General features: G+C 36.4%; 1 protein-coding gene across 11 annotated transcripts in view; it reads left to right on the forward strand.

Moving 5' to 3' along the window:
* Positions 1-16,301, forward strand: part of MYO9A (myosin IXA) — a 281,728-nt gene that overhangs the window by 130,966 nt on the left and 134,461 nt on the right. For all 11 annotated transcript variants that reach the window (XM_036842812.1, XM_036842813.1, XM_036842811.1 and 8 more), the window contains one exon: positions 3,697-3,816. In XM_036842812.1, the coding sequence (XP_036698707.1) occupies positions 3,697-3,816 (120 nt within the window). The remainder of the gene's footprint in view (positions 1-3,696; positions 3,817-16,301) is intronic.

Here is a 16,301-nt window from a genome sequence, read left to right on the forward strand (position 1 = left end):
AGCAAAGGGTGGCCCCCATTCACCGCAACTAGAGAAAGCCCATGTGCAACAATGAAGACACAACACAGACAAAAATAAATATTAATTAATTAATTAATTAAAAAAAAAAGCAGGAGGCATAACTCTCCCAGACTTCAGACAATACCACAAAGTTAGAGTAATCAAAACAATGTGGTATTGGTACAAAAACAGGCATACAGATCAATGGTACAGAATAGCCCAGAAATAAACCCATACACCTGTGGTCAATTAATCTTCAACAAAGGAGGCAAGAATATAAAATGGGAAAAAGTCTCTTCAGCAAGTGGTGCTGGGAGAGTTGGACAGCTGCATGTAAATCAATGAAGTTAGAACACACCCTCACACCATGCACAAAAATAAACACAAAATGTCTTAAAGACTTAAACATAAGACATGACAGTATAAAACTCCTAGAAGAGAGCAAAGGCAAAACATTCTCTGACATAAATCATACCCATGTTTTCTTAGATCAGTCTCCCAAGGAAATAGAAGTAAAAACAAAAATAAACAAATGGGACCTAATCAAACTTACAAGCTTTTGCACAGCAAAGGAAACCATAAAAAAACAAAAAGACGACCAATGGAATGGGAGAAAATATTTGCAAGTGATGCAACAGACAAAGGCTTAATCTCCAAAGTATACAAACAGCTCATACAACTCAACAACAACAAAACAACAACCCAATCGAAAAATGGGCAGAAGACCTTAATAGACATTTCTCCAAAGAAGACATACAGATAGCCAGCCAGTAGGCACATGAAAAGATGCTCAACATCACTAATTATTAGAGAAATGCAAATCAAAACTACAATGAGGTACCACCTCACACCAGTCAGAATGGCCATCACTAAAAAGTCTACAAATAACAGTGTTGGAGAGGGTATGGAGAAAAGGGAACACTCCTACAATGTTGGTGGGGATGTAAGTTGGTACAGCCACTATGGAAAACAATATGGAGGTTCCTCAGAAAACTAAAAATAGAATTACCATGTGATCCAGCAGTCCCACTCCTGGGATCATTACTTGATTGACTTTGAGAGGGGTAGGGGTGGTATTTACTGGAAGGGAATGAAATAACTTGCTGAGGTGATGGAAATGTCCTGTATCTTGATTGAGGATTATATGATATAACTGTTTGTTTAAGCTCATCAAACTGTATACATGAGATTAGTGGAGTTTACTGTATGTGAAATATACCTTTAAAAAAATGGCCCTAAGGCCTGGAAGCTGGCATTATAGAAACTATTATAGGATCAGAGACATGGCTTCAGGTTTGAATGATACAGTGGAGCTGGGATTGAGCCCCTGTTTTATATGGTGTAGGAGCTTCAAAGAGCTTGAACTTTTCTGTCACTGAAAAGATAATTGTAAAACTCTGTCTGTTGGCCTTACCTAGAAGAACAAGAAGAATCATATCAGTATGTGTTAGGCCTTAGATAAAGTTTGAAAAAAAAGTTGCCTAAAAAAATTAGTGCCCCGTATCTTCTTCACCATGCAAGAGGATTTATGCTGTTTGTTTGGTGCATAATCTCAAACTAAGAAATTATGAAAACTAGGCTAGGAACTTAGCATAAGCAAACACTAAATAAACCTCTTTTAAGAGTTTGAGACTCCACTGAAAATGTACTTATAAAACCATCCTAGGAAACCAAACCACCTTGACAGGGAGTTGGTACACACAACAGAGAGGAGTATCACTTTAAGGTTTGGAAATAGTATTATAGTCTGTAAAGCAGTGTTTAAAATTGTTAAAGAGTTAAAAGAAGGCATATAAAGCAGAATGAAAGAACAGAAGTTAAAAAAAAACCAAAACCCTAAGTTGTAGGTATGATGATGAGACACAAAACAGTCAGTGAGACACAAAACAGTCACAGATATAAAATTACCCATATCCAAATGGCATTGCCACAATTTATTTAGATAAAATAGAAAATTGAGTACAGAGGCTGTAGTCAAGTTGAGCGAGTTTTAATTGAAGATTACATAATAATTTACTATATTTAATATTCTGAACTCTTATATAAAACACTTTAATACCATAATCTTCTTAAATTATTTCTGACTAACAATATATCATTAGCTATTGAAGGGCCTGCAAGTCTGTTGATAACTTTCAAAAATTACAATTTGGATGGAGTATGAGTAGAACTCACCAGGTGGTATTTTCCTCAAATGGTCCCCCTCAACTGATGGCTTACCCTAACCCCTAGCCCCACCCTGTTACTAACCAAGTGCAGCCTCATCTGAGCCTAAGCATTCCTTCCCCCACCAAGAGTCCTGTGAAGGAGGGGATTATTGAGAATAGAATATTTTTATTGAGGTATCTTTTGACTAAGAAATGATGGTAACTTGGTAATACTTGTCTCTTTTTGAAACATTGAACATGTACAGCTATGGACTCTCTGTACTGGATAAATGAGATAGTGTTTTATTAGCTTACTTTTTAATTACAAGATACGAAATGTTTTTTTTTAATTTTACAAAAGCCTGATATATCTATCTATATCTATATCAGATATATGTTTCTATATCTGTCTATCTATAATCTGATGTTATGGTATCATGAGATTCTGTCTCTTTAACTAAAACATGGATGCCTATTCTCTTAATGTAGATATTCAGTTTAAGGAATTATAGTTTGGTTAAACCATGCAAACCTCTTTGAATTACTCTGCTTCTGTTTAACTTTTAAAATGATTCTGCCTTGAGAACTATTCATAGATAGTATCTTATTCCTAGTTATACAGTAAATATGTACTAATGGAACTTTAGTTCATAATTATGTGTTGCTTAATTTGCCTCCATCTATTGTTAAACTATTCACTTTTATTTTTTAAAGGCAAACCTACATACATTTGAACTTCATGTCCTAACTCTAGAGATGTTCTTGTGTAAATGATACTTGACTCCTCCCAAACCTGGAAAACCTGAATTCTCTTTTAAATCCATTTATTCCTAATATTTATGGTGCAATCTTCCTTCCCTCTTTACTGCTCGAGTGTCTCACTGTTTCAGTAGCACTAATCTGGGGCTTTGGTCCTTACTTGAATGTGCTCTCGTTCCTTTCCTTCCAATAGTTGATTCTGACAGATTTTCCAGCTTTGTTTTCAGATTTATAAGTACAGAAGTGCTGCTGGGTTTTCCTGCTCTACAGTGCTTTTCTTCCTACTCTTTCAACATTGACACACTTGGAATTCCTACAAGTGTGGTTAATTGCGAGATTTGTGAACGTTTAACTTTCGGTAAATTGTTTTGGGTATATTTCTCTTTGGGGTTCCATCAGTGTTTCTTGCATTGTTGCCAACTCTGTGCTAATTATATTTCAGACCTGATAAAAAATGAGTCCATTAAAAAAAAGACACCATACAATTGTTTTTGAAATTTCCCTGGTATTTTAAATTAAAAATTTTTAGTATGATGTTAACTCACAACACTTTGAGTACTGAAAAAGGATACTTTTGAATACCTGAACAGGACCTTTATTTTTTCCTATTGTTTTTGTGTAATTTCCTCAAATTAATTGGAAAAATTATTCACATTTAACCCCAATTACTTGATACATTTTTATTTACTCTTAAGATAGTTGGCAGCATTGTCCTTGATTCTCTGTTGGTTTGGGCTTATATAATGTCGTTTTCTTTTCTCCATTTTTTGTTTTTCTTTTGCTTCCTAAGGACATGATGATACAGCGCCATGTGCAGTTTTGAAAAGTATGGATAGTATTAGCTTTCTCCAACACCCAGTCCACCAGAGGAGCTTAGAGATTCTGCAGAGGTGCAAGGAAGAGAAGTACAGTAAGGCTGCAAATCCTGATAAATAAACTCTATGTCCTCACATCCATTTGGAAATGGAAACCAGGAGCATTCTACACCTGGGTGGGACGTAAATAGCTTAGGCAATGCGACCTCTATGATCCTTTGACCAGTGAGTCTCAGGATACTTCCATTGAGACTTTCATTCTTTTTTTTGAAAAAGTTGATATACCTGTTCTTTTAACTTGGATGACTTTTAACTTGGATGACTATTTGTGATCCTTGAGTTGTTAATTATACTTGGTTACAGACTTTGAATTGGTTTCTGCTTTTGACTTTTAAAGTATCCAAGTGATGAGTAAAAATGAATAATGATTTTTTCCTGTTGTTTTTTTTTAACTTTATTGAAATCTAATTGAGGTAGAGTAAACTGCATGCCAAAGCATACAGTTTGGTAAGTTTTGACATATATATGAACTCATCACAATCAAGATAATTAACATATCTAACACTGCCAACAGTTTCCTCTGTCTCTTGAGAATTCCTGCTGATTTTTATGCTAATTTACACTTGAATTTTAACATCAGCAATATTGCTTTCACTGGCAAATTCACTTAGTTTGACTATAGTCCTCCTATCAGATTTTATCATGTCTGATTTAGAACAAAGCCACCACTTAATGTTTTGTCTTAAGGAAGAATGACAGAATCATAGAGGGTGTTCTCTTGTTTTTTTTTTGTTTGTTTGTTTTTTAATAAAATTGGTGTAAAAAGATGCTCTTGGTCTCCATTTTCTCCTTTTCTATTTGTTGTACTCATTCTGCATGAAAATGGTTCTTTTGCTTGTTGTGGGATAACAGTTGTTTGGCTACTGCTATTGCTATAGTGAGAATAAAGGGATCCTTCAGAATACTCAAAGCCTAACTCAGCAATTTGCATATAATGGACTAAATTACTTATGTAGTCTGTTCTGAGCTTTTTACAAATCACAGATTTACTTTGCTAACTTCACAGTTTTGTGATTGAAATTCCATGGAATATTAGTATTTAATTATCAGTGAAAGGAGAATATAAGTAGAATTCCTAAGAGCAAATGTTGTGGGTTCTTTCTTCAGTTCTTACTTATGCTGTCTTGGTATCAGAAAATGTGTAATGCATTTTGAAAAATGTTGTTAAAATATTTTCTCATTTTAGAAGAACAAAGGTAAGTATTTCATTTAAAAAAGACATCTTCAAATGTTGCTCTTAACTATTGCTATTGTTTCTGAAATGTATACAAGTACTTATTCCAAATATCCATCTTCCTTTTCTTAATCTTTTAATCCATGGGACATGATTGAAAGCAGTCTACAGATCTTTTGGAGGGAACTTAAATTAATTCTTTTTAACTTTTAAATAATTGCAAGTAGTTTATTTGCTTCGTTGATTTTCATGACTCTCAGCCTGACAACCCCAGGCCTAATTGTATTCCAGTTAGGTATATATGGGTGTAGAATAGGAAGGCACCAGTTTCAGCAGCAGCTGCATGAGGATATTGTACATTGTACACATGCAAATTTATTTCTACATTTGTGGAAGTTGGGCTTTTCCATTACTTTAGGTAGTTTATTTTCCATTATAGTACTGCCAATAATTAAAATTTTATAATATATAAAATGATAAATTCAAGTTTGGGAGATTGTTTTTATAAAACCGGGGGACTACTAGCCTTAGGTAATAGTAGTGGTGAATTGGTGAGGTGAATGAACCCTGCCACAGGTAACAATGATAAACCCTGGAAAAAAATGTAAGGTAACATTATTTGAAAGCAGTGGAAAAGAGATCAAAAATACTAACAGACCCCAAAAGACCAAAAATAAGCACAGAAACTAGTGGGGAGTTTATTCTTTAAAGTAACTAAGTAGTGGGTAAGAATTGTGAATTTGTGGCTTTTTGCACAAGGTTCTCCCTAACTCCCATAGCTCCAGAGACAGAAAACCACAACCATACTGGCTTGAAGTGTCAGAGGATAAAGTTGAGGAGTAGCAAAGAAGCTTGAAATTTAGGAGGAAAATCCTGGAATGGAGAGAGCTGCCAAAGGCTAAAACTCAAAGTTAGACTACGAATTCTGCCATCTATACCTGGCTGACTGTTGTGAGTATTCAGGGGAGACCATAGGAGCTCTGTCAAAGAGCAATGCAAACCAAATAGGAGATAACCTTGGAAAGACACAACTGCAGTAGGTGAGATTTGCAAGTTTACTGATTTTTTTTAACTGAGGGCTTTTTGTATCTCTGCATAGCTCCTCTTGGGGGATAGCTGAATTCTTACTGCCTTAAGTTGGAATCCCATAGGTAGAGGTGAGAGAGAAAGAAGCAGAAAAATATTGGAAGAAATAGTGGCTGAAAACTTCTCATGTTTGAGAAAAACTAGCTTGGAGATTCAAGACAATCTATGACCTCCAACTAGAATCAATACAAAAGAAAACCACAACTAGACACATTACAGGCAAATTGCTAAATGCCAAAGATAGAAAGGAAATCTTGAAAGCAGCCCAGAGAAAATATGGTACATTAAATACAGGGGAATACAGGCATACCTCAGAGCAATTTCAGAGTCAGTTCCAGATCACTGCAATAAAGCAAATATCACAATAAAGGGAGGCACATGAATTTTTTTGGTTTCCTGGTGCATATAAAAGTTATGTTTACACTATACTGTAGCCTGTTAAGTGTGCAGTAGCATTATGTTGAAAAAAGCAATGTACATACCTTAATTTAAAAATACTTTATTGCTAAAAAATGCTAACCATAGTCCGAGCCTTCAGGGAGTAGTAGTTACAGCAAAGATCACTGATCACAGATCACCATAACAAATATTATAATAATGAAAACTTTGAAATACTGCAGGCATTATCTAAATGTGACACAGAGACACTATGTGAGCAAATGCTGTTGGAAAAATGGTACTGATAGACGTGATCAACACCGGGTTGCCACAAATCTTCAATTTGTAAAAAATGCAGTATCTGCAAAGCACAATAAAGTGAAGTACAATAAAATGAGGTTTGCCTATAATGATATGGTTAACACTTGTCTTCTTATTAGAAGCAATGGAGGCTGAAAGATATCCAAAAATCATAATTAAAATCCAACAAAACAATTCAAGACCCAAAAACAAAAGCAATGTTCAGGCAGTTGCTTAATTTATAGTTTGGGTCCAGACAAGTTAATTGTCTGTTAGAAGAAAAATCAAGGCTGCAGGAAAACATAACAATTCATTGTTGTTACAATGTATTATCCACAATGTCCAATCATCAATTAGGAAAAGTATCTTTCAAAAATGAAGCTGGAATAAAGATATTTTCAGATAAGCAGATAATCTGAGGGAATCTGTCACTGTAATGTGTTCTATGAAAAATGATAATGGAAATTCTTTAGGTTAAAAGCAAATGACACCAGATGGTAATTTGGATGTATAGTAGAGGCTGATAAACTTTTTCTGCAAAGGATCAGATGGTAAATATTTTAGACTTTGTGGGTCATATGGTCTGTTGAGACAACGCAATTCTGCTGTGAAAGGAGCTATATACACAATACATAAATAAATGAGCATGGGTACATTCCAATAAATTTTATTATAGACACTGAAATTTAAATTCCGTATAATTTTCACATGTCACAAAAATATTCTTCCCTTGATTTTTTTCCCCAACCATTAAAAAAATGTAAAACCATTCTTGGCTCTCAGGCCATGCAAAAATAGGCAGTGGGTTTGATTTGGCCCATGGACTCTAGTTTGCTGATCCATGAGTTATGGGAAGGAATAAAGAAACCAGAGGTAATACATATGTATAAAAATAAATGACTATACATATTTTCTTTCCCTCTCTTAGTTCTTTTAAAAGATATATGATTATTTAGGGTAAAAATTATGACACTGTTCTGGTGGTTTAAAATGTGTCCACAAATTTTTTGATACTCCTCCCTTCAAAAGGCATGTGCTGTACTTAGTGATTTGCTTCTAAAATGTAATGTGGCAGAACTGACAATGTGTGACCTTCGAGATTAAGACATAAAAGGTATTGTGGCTTTTCCTCCTCCATTTCATTTTTGGTGCTGCCACCTTCTCTCTATAGTGATTATTCTCTGAGATTTGCAGGGAGGAAATTAGAAGAGTGGGGAAAAATTAGGGTTCTTGGGAGCATGAGCTGAAGCCCCACTTCCACAAAGGTCAGGAGCCCTAAAAAAGGGAAGGAATAAGATGCTGGGAGAAGAGAGAGAGAGAGAGGGTGGAATAGTAGAATGCCACTTGAATTTAAACCCATACTTTTGACCTTCTTGGGACAATGGAGATTGTGATGTTCCTGAACAAGATGAAGGACCAGCAATTGTCAGACAAGGGCTTGTCACCGTCCTGATGTGCCTGCCCTAATGTCCATGACCTCAGGCATCAGTATGGTTGCACAAATGATTGAAAATTTAAAGTATGTTGTCTGACCAAAATGGAATTAAAATAGAAATCAATAACAGAAAGACATCTGAGAAATCCTCACATATTTGAAAAATAACATGTATAAGTAACTTATAAGTTAAAGAAAAATTTATAAGGGCAACTTGAAAATATTTTGGTCTGAATGATAATGGAAACACAGCATATTACAAGTTGTGGAATGCAGCTAAAGAAGTGCTTAGAAGAAAACCGATAGCTTTAAACCCTTATATAAGAAAAGAAATGAGGTAAAAAATCAATGATCTAAGCTTTTACTTTATGAAGCTACAACAAGAAGGGCCTATTAGAGCTAAAATTACTGAATAGGAAGCTGACCAACAGTAGAGAAAATCAGTGGAAACCAAAAGCTGGTATTTTGGGTTTTTTTGTTTTTGTTTTTTGTTTTGTTTTCTTTTATTTATTTTTTTTATATAGCAGGCTCTTATTAGTCATCAATTTTATACACGTCAGTGTATACATGTCAATCCCAATGGCCCAATTCATCACACCACCACCACCCCCACCGCCCCCCGCCGCTTTCCCCCATTGGTGTCCATACGTTTGTTCTCTACATCTGTGTTTCAATTTCTGCCCTGCAAACCGGTTCATCTGTACCATTTTTCTAGGTTCCACATATATGCGTTAATATACGATATTTGTTTTTCTCTTTCTGACTTACTTCACTCTCTATGACAGTCTCTAGATCCATCCACATCTCTACAAATGACCCAGTTTCGTTCCTTTTATGGCTGAGTAATAGTCCATTGTATATATGTACCACCTCTTCTTTATCCATTCGTCTGTCCATGGACATTTAGGTTGCTTCCATGACCTGGCTATTGTAAATAGTGCTGCAGTGAACATTGGGGTGCATGTGTCTTTTTGAATTATGGTTTTCTCTGGGTATATGCCCAGTAGTGGGATTGCTGGATGATATGCTAATTCTATTTTTAGCTTTTTAAGGAACCTCCATACTGTTCTCCATAGTGGCTGTATCAATTTACATTCCCACCAACAGTGCAAGAGGGTTCCCTTTTCTCCACACCCTCTCCAGCATTTGTTATTTGTAGATTTTCCAATGATGCCCATTCTAACTGGTGTGAGGTGATACCTCATTGTAGTTTTGATTTGCATTTCTCTAATAATTAGTGATGTTGAGCAGCTTTTCATGTGCTTCTTGGCCATCTGTATGTCTTCTTTGGAGAAATGTCAATTTAGGTCTTCTGCCCATTTTTGAATTGGGTTGTTTGTTTTTTTTAAATATTGAGCTGCATGAGCTGTTTATATATTTTGGAGATTAATCCTTTGTCCGTTGATTCGTTTGCAAATATTTTCTCCCATCCTGAGGGTTGTCTTTTTGTCTTGTTTATGGTTTCCTTTGCTGTGCAAAAGCTTTGAAGTTTCATTAGGTCCCATTTGTTTATTTTTGTTTTTATTTCCATTACTCTAGGAGGTGGAACAAAAAAGATCTTGCTGTGATTTATGTCAAAGAGTGTTCTTCCTATGTTTTCCTCTAAGACTTTTATAGTGTCTGGTCTTACATTTAGGTCTCGAATCCATTTTGAGTTTATTTTTGTGTATGGTGTTAGGGAGTGTTCTAATTTCATTCTTTCACATGTAGCTGTCCAGTTTTCCCAGCACTGCTTATTGAAGAGACTGTCTTTTCTCCATGGTATATCCTTGCCTCCTTTGTCATAGATTATCTGACCATAGGTGGGTGGGTTTATCTCTGGGCTTTCGATCTTGTTCCATTGATCTATATTTCTGTTCTTGTGCCAGTACCATATTGTCGTGATTACTGTAGCTTTGTAGTATAGTCTGAAGTCAGGGAGTCTGATTCCTCCAGCTCCGTTTTTTTCCCTCAAGACTGCTTTGGCTATTCGGGGTCTTTTGTGTCTCCATACAAATTTTAAGATGATTTGTTCTAGTTCCGTAAAAAAATGCCATTGGTAATTTGATAGGGATTGCATTGAATCTGTAGATTGCTTTGGGTAGTATAGTCATTTTCACAATATTGACTCTTCCAATCCAAGGACATGGTATATCTCTCCATCTGTTGGTATCCTCTTTAATTTCTTTCATCAGTGTCTTATAGTTTTCTGCATACAGGTCATTTGTCTCCCCAGGTAGGTTTATTCCTAGGTATTTTATTTTTTTTGTTGCAATGGTAAATGACAGTGTTTCCTTAATTTCTCTTTCAGATTTTTCATCATTGGTGTATAGGAATGCAAGAGATTTCTGTGCATTAATTTTGTATCCTGCAACTTTATCAAACTCATTAATTAGCTCTAGTAGTTTTCTGATAGCATCTTTAGGATTCTCTATGTATAGTATCATGTCATCTACAAACAGTGACAGTTTTACTTCTTCTTTTCCAATTTGTATTCCTGTTATTTCTTTTTCTTCTCTGATTGCCATGGCTAGGACTTCCAAAACTATGTTGAATAATAATGGTGAGGGTGGACATCCTTGTCTTGTTCCTGATCTTAGAGGAAATGCTTTCAGTTTTTCACCATTGAGAATGATGTTTGCTGTGGGTTTGTCATATATGGCCTTTATTATGTTGAGGTAGGTTCCCTCTATGCCCACTTTCTGGAGAGTTTTTATCATAAATGGGTGTTGCATTTTGTCAGAAGCTATTTCTGCATCTATTGAGATGATCATATGGTTTTTCTTCTTCAATTTGTTAATATGTTGTATCACACTGATTGATTTGTGTATATTGAAGAATCCTTGCATCCCTGGGATAAATCCCACTTGATCGTGGTGTATGATCCTTTTAATGTGTTGTTGGATTCTGTTTGCTAGTATTTTGTTGAGGATTTTTACATCTATATTCATCCGTGATATTGGTCTGTCATTTTCTTTTTTTGTAGTATCTTTGTCTGGTTTTGGTATCAGGGTGATGGTGGCCTCATAGAATGAGTTTAGGAGTGTTCCTTCCTCTGCAATTTTTTGGAAGAGTTTGAGAAGGATGGGTGTTAGCTCTTCTCTAAATGTTTGATAGAATTCACCTGTGAAGCCATCTGGTCCTGGACTTTGGTTCGTTGGAAGATTTTTAATCACAGTTTCCATTTCATTACTTGTGATTGGTCTGTTCATATTTTCTACTTCTTCCTGGTTCAGTCTTGGAAGGTTATACCTTTCTAAGAATTTGTCCATTTCTTCCAGGTTGTCCATTTTATTGGCATAGAGTTGCTTGTAGTAGTCTCTTAGGCTGCTTTGTATTTCTGTGGTGTCTGTTGTAACTTCTCCTTTTTCATTTCTAATTTTATTGATTTGAGTCCTCTCCCTCTTTTTCTTGATGAGTCTGGCTAATGGTTTATCAATTTTGTTTATCTTCTCAAAGAACCAGCTTTTAGTTTTAATGATCTTTGCTGTTGTTTTCATTGTTTCTATCTCATTTATTTCTGCTCTGATCTTTTTGATTTCTTTCCTTCTGCTAACTTTGGGTTTTGTTTGTTCTTCTTTCTCTAGTTCCTTTAGGTGTAAGGTTAGATTGTTTATTTGAGGTTTTTCTTGTTTCTTGAGGTAGGCTTGTATAGCTATAAACTTGCCTCTTCGAACTGCTTTTGCCGTATCCCATAGGTTTTGGATCATCATGCTTTCATTGTCATTTGTCTCTAGGTATTTTTTGATTTCCTCTTTGATTTCTTCAGTGATGTCTCAGTTATTTAGTAACATATTGTTTAGCCTCCATGTGTTTGTGTTTTTTACGTTTTTTTCCCTGTTGTTAATTGATTTCTAATCTCAAAGTGTTGTGGTCAGAAAACATGCTTGATATGATGTCAATTTTCTTAAATTTACTGAGGCTTGATTTGTGACCCAAGATGTGATCTATCCTGGAGAATGTTCCGTGCGCACTTGAGAAGAAAGTGTAATCTGCTGTTTTTGGATGGAATGTCCTATAAATATCAATTAAATCTATCTGGTTTACCTTGTCATTTAAAGCTCTGTTTCCTTATTTATTTTCATTTTGGATGATCTGTCCATTGGTGTAAGTGAGGCGTTAAAGGCCCCCACTATTATCGTGTTACTGTCGATTTCCTCTTTTATAGCTGTTAGCAGTTGCCTTATGTATTGAGGTGCTCCTGTGTTGGGTGCATATATATTTATGATTGTTATATCTTCTTCTCGGATTGATCCCTTCATCATTACGTAGTGTCCTTCCTTTTCTCTTGTAACATTCTTTATTTTAAAGTCTATTTTATCTGATATGAGTATTGCTACTCCAGCTTTCTTTTGATTTCCATTTGCATGGAATATCTTTTTCCATCCCCTCACTTTCAGTCTGTATGTATCCCTAGGTCTGAAGTGGGTCTCTTGTAGACAGCATATATATGGGTCTTGTTTTTGTATCCATTCAGCAAGCCTGTGTCTTTTGGTTGGAGCATTTAATCCATTCACGTTTAAGGTAATTATTGATATGTATGTTCCTATGACCATTTTCTTAATTGTTCTGGGTTTATTTTTGTAGGTCCTTTTCTTCTCTTGTGTTTCCTACTTAGAGAAGTTCCTTTAGCATTTGTTGTAGAGCTGGTTTGGTGGTGCTGAATTCTCTTAGCTTTTGCTTGTCTGTAAAGCTTTTGATTTCTCCACTGAATCTGAATGAGATCCTTGCCTGGTAGAGTAATCTTGGTTGTAGGTTCTTCCCTTTCATCATTTTAAATATGTCATGCCACTCTCTTCTGGCTTGTGGAGTTTCTGCTGAGAAATCAGCTGTTAACCTTATGGGTGTTCCCTTGTATGTTATTTGTCATTTTTCCCTTGTTGCTTTCAATAATTTTTCTTTGTCTTTAATTTTTGTCAATTTGATTACTATGTGTCTCGGCGTGTTTCTCCTTGGGTTTATCCTGCCTGGGACTCTCTGTGCTTCCTGGACTTGGGTGATTGTTTCCTTTCCCACGTTAGGGAAGCTCTTGACTATAATCTCTTCAAATATTTTCTCGGGTCCTTTCTCTCTTCTCCTTCTGGGACCCCTATAATGCGAATGTTGTTGTGTTTCATGTTGTCCCAGAGGTCTCTTAGGCTGTCTTCATTTCTTTTCACTCTTTTTTCTTTATTGTGTTCCACAGCAGTGAATTCCACCATTCTGTCTTCCAGGTCACTTCTCTGTTATTCTGCCTCAGTTATTCTGCTATTGATTCCTTCTAGTGTAGTTTTCATTTCAGTTATTGTATTGTTCATCTTTGTTTGTTTGTTCTTTAATTCTTCTAGGTCTTTGTTAAACATGTCTTGCATCTTCTCGATCTTTGCCTCCATTTTTTTTCCGAGGTCCTGGATCATCTTCACTATCATTATTCTGAATTCTTTTTCTGGAAGGTGTCTATCTCCACTTCATGTAGTTGTTTTTCTGGGGTTTTATCTTGTTCCTTCATCTGGTACATAGCCCTCTGCCTTTCCATCTTGTGTGTCTTTCTGTGAATGTGGTTTTTGTTCCACAGGCTGCAGGATTGTAGTTCTTCTTGCTCCTGCTGTCTGTACTCTGGTGCTGTACAAATGGCCAGTACATCAGACTACTCTTATATGTATTCCAGAATTTCTGTCTCAGGTCCAAAAATATGTCATCCTTTTCCTGGAGAATACTCATACCGAAATAGAAGGCAGAGATGTACACCAGCCCGCTGAGCGCCTGGTCACACAGCACCTTGGCCAGGACGGCGCGCAGCACGCGCCCCGGCAACACACGCTCCAGCAGGTGCAGCCACACATAGTTGAAGTTTGTGTGGAAGGCCACGGCCACGGTGGCCACGTGTCACGTCTGTCACCTGTCGGCTGGCCCAGCCCACAGCCGCTGCTGCAGCGCGTCACCAGCTGAGAAGAGCGCGGCGTCCAAAAGCTGGTATTTTGAAAAGAGCAATGAAGTTAATAAAGCTTGAGTCCAGCACCATTCAATAGAACTTTCTGTGAGGGTGGAAATGTTCTCCAACTATGCTGTTCAAACTGTAGCCACTAGCCACATGTGGTTGTTAAACACCTGAAGTTTTCAAAAAATTTTAAAACTGAAGTTTTAATTAAATCAGTTTAAATTTGAATGGCCATGTATAGCTAGTGCCTGCTGTATTGGATAGTGTAGTTCTGGCCATTCTGATCAAGAAATATGAGAGAAGACACAAATACTGTTACCTGAAATGAACAAGTGGACACAGTTACATATGGTATAGACATCAAAAGGTTGAGGAAAGATTGTGAACATTTATGCCAATATATTCAACAACTTAGATGAAATGGACAGATTCCTTGAATGTCAACAGTTATCAAAATTGACCCAAGGAAAAATAAAAGAGTCTCTTTATCTGTTTAGTCCTGTATCAATGATTGGATTCATAAGTAAAATCTTCCCACACATGAAAACAAAAAAGTCCAGGCCCATATAGCTTCAGTAGTCAATTTTATTTAAGAAATGTTTTCGTTTTTGTTTTTTTTAGTTTTGGCTGTGGTGGGTCTTCGTTGCTGTGCACAGGGTTTCTCTAGTTGCGGTGAGCGGGGGCTACTCTTTGTTACGGTGCACGGGCTTCTCATTGTGGTGGCTTCTCTTGTTGCGGAGCCTGGGCTCTAGGCGCACAGGCTTCAGTCACTGTAGCACGCGGGCTCAGTAGTTGCGCCACACGGGCCCTATAGTGCGCAGGCTTCAGTAGTTGTGGTTTGTGGCCTCAGTAGTTGTGGCTCGTGGGCTCTAGAGTGCAGGCTCTGTAGTTGTGGCACATGGGCTTAGTTGCTCCATGGCTTGTGGGATTTTCCCGGACCAGGGATTGAACCCATATCCCCTGCATTGGCAGGCAGATTCTTAACCACTGCACCACCAGGGAAGTCCTTAAGGAATGTTTAAGAAAGCAATTATACCAGTTCTCCTCAACTCTTTCAGAAAACAGAGGAGCAAGTAGTACTACACAAATCATATCATGAGACCAGTATTATTACTCTAAAACCAAAATTAGATAGCATTACAAGAAAATTAGTCTAACGTTCCTCACAGTGAGAGATGTAAAAATCCTTAACAAAATAAGAGCAGCCTGAATTCAGCAATATATTTAAAGAATAATACATGAAGACCAAGTGGAAATTCAGGAATGAAAGATTAGTTTGATATAGAAAATCAATCAATATAATGTATTATATATATGTATATAGAGAGTCATAATTTATAATATAGATATTAATCATCTAAAAAAGAAAAACCATATCATCTTAGTAGATGGATATAAAGAATTTGTCATAATTCTATGCCCATTCCTATTTAGAAACTTTTAGCAGCCTAGGAATAGAAGGCAACTTCCTCAACTTTATAAAGAATACACATGAAAATTCTACAGCAGACTTCATATGTAATGGTGAAAGACTGAGTACTTCTTCCGTGACATTAAGAACAAGGGAAAGATATCTGCTTTTGCCTCTCAGATTTAACATTGTACTAAAGGTCATTGTGCAACAAGGCAGCAAAAAGAAATAGGTACATAGATTGAAAAGGAAGATGTAGACAACATGATCATCTATATAGAAAGTACTAACGGGTTTAAAAAATGCTTCTTTAATCTGAAAAGTGAATTTAACAGTCTCACAGTATACCAGCTAAATATAGAAAATTAAATTGTAATATTCTAGCCATGAACACTTGGAAAATGAAACTTATAAATTCCATTTATATATCTGTGGCAGCCAGCTACAGTAGTTATTCCCCATTTATCCCCATCTTCTGGTATTTACAACCTTGTGTAGTCTCCTCCCACATTTTACCAGTGTTGGTCTATGTGACCTATAGGACATGGCAGAAGTAATAGTACATCACTTCCAAAATTGTTAAAAAAGACTACAGTTTCCATCTTAGGTACTTTCTCACTTGCTAGCTCTCTCCGGATCACTGTCTCTTGGAGGGTCAAGCTGCCGTTGTGAATAGCCCTACTGAGAATCCCACTGAAGCCTCTAGTCAAAGGCAGTGGAGAACTTTGAGGCTTGCCTCTAAGGTCACATGAGTGACCTTAGAGACAGGTCCTTCAGTTCCATTCTAGTTTTGAAATGACCACAGCCTTGGCTGACAGCTTGAATACAACTCATGAGAGA

Source organism: Balaenoptera musculus, chromosome 2 (assembly GCF_009873245.2).
Source record: "Balaenoptera musculus isolate JJ_BM4_2016_0621 chromosome 2, mBalMus1.pri.v3, whole genome shotgun sequence".
NCBI classification, from domain to species: domain Eukaryota; kingdom Metazoa; phylum Chordata; class Mammalia; order Artiodactyla; family Balaenopteridae; genus Balaenoptera; species Balaenoptera musculus.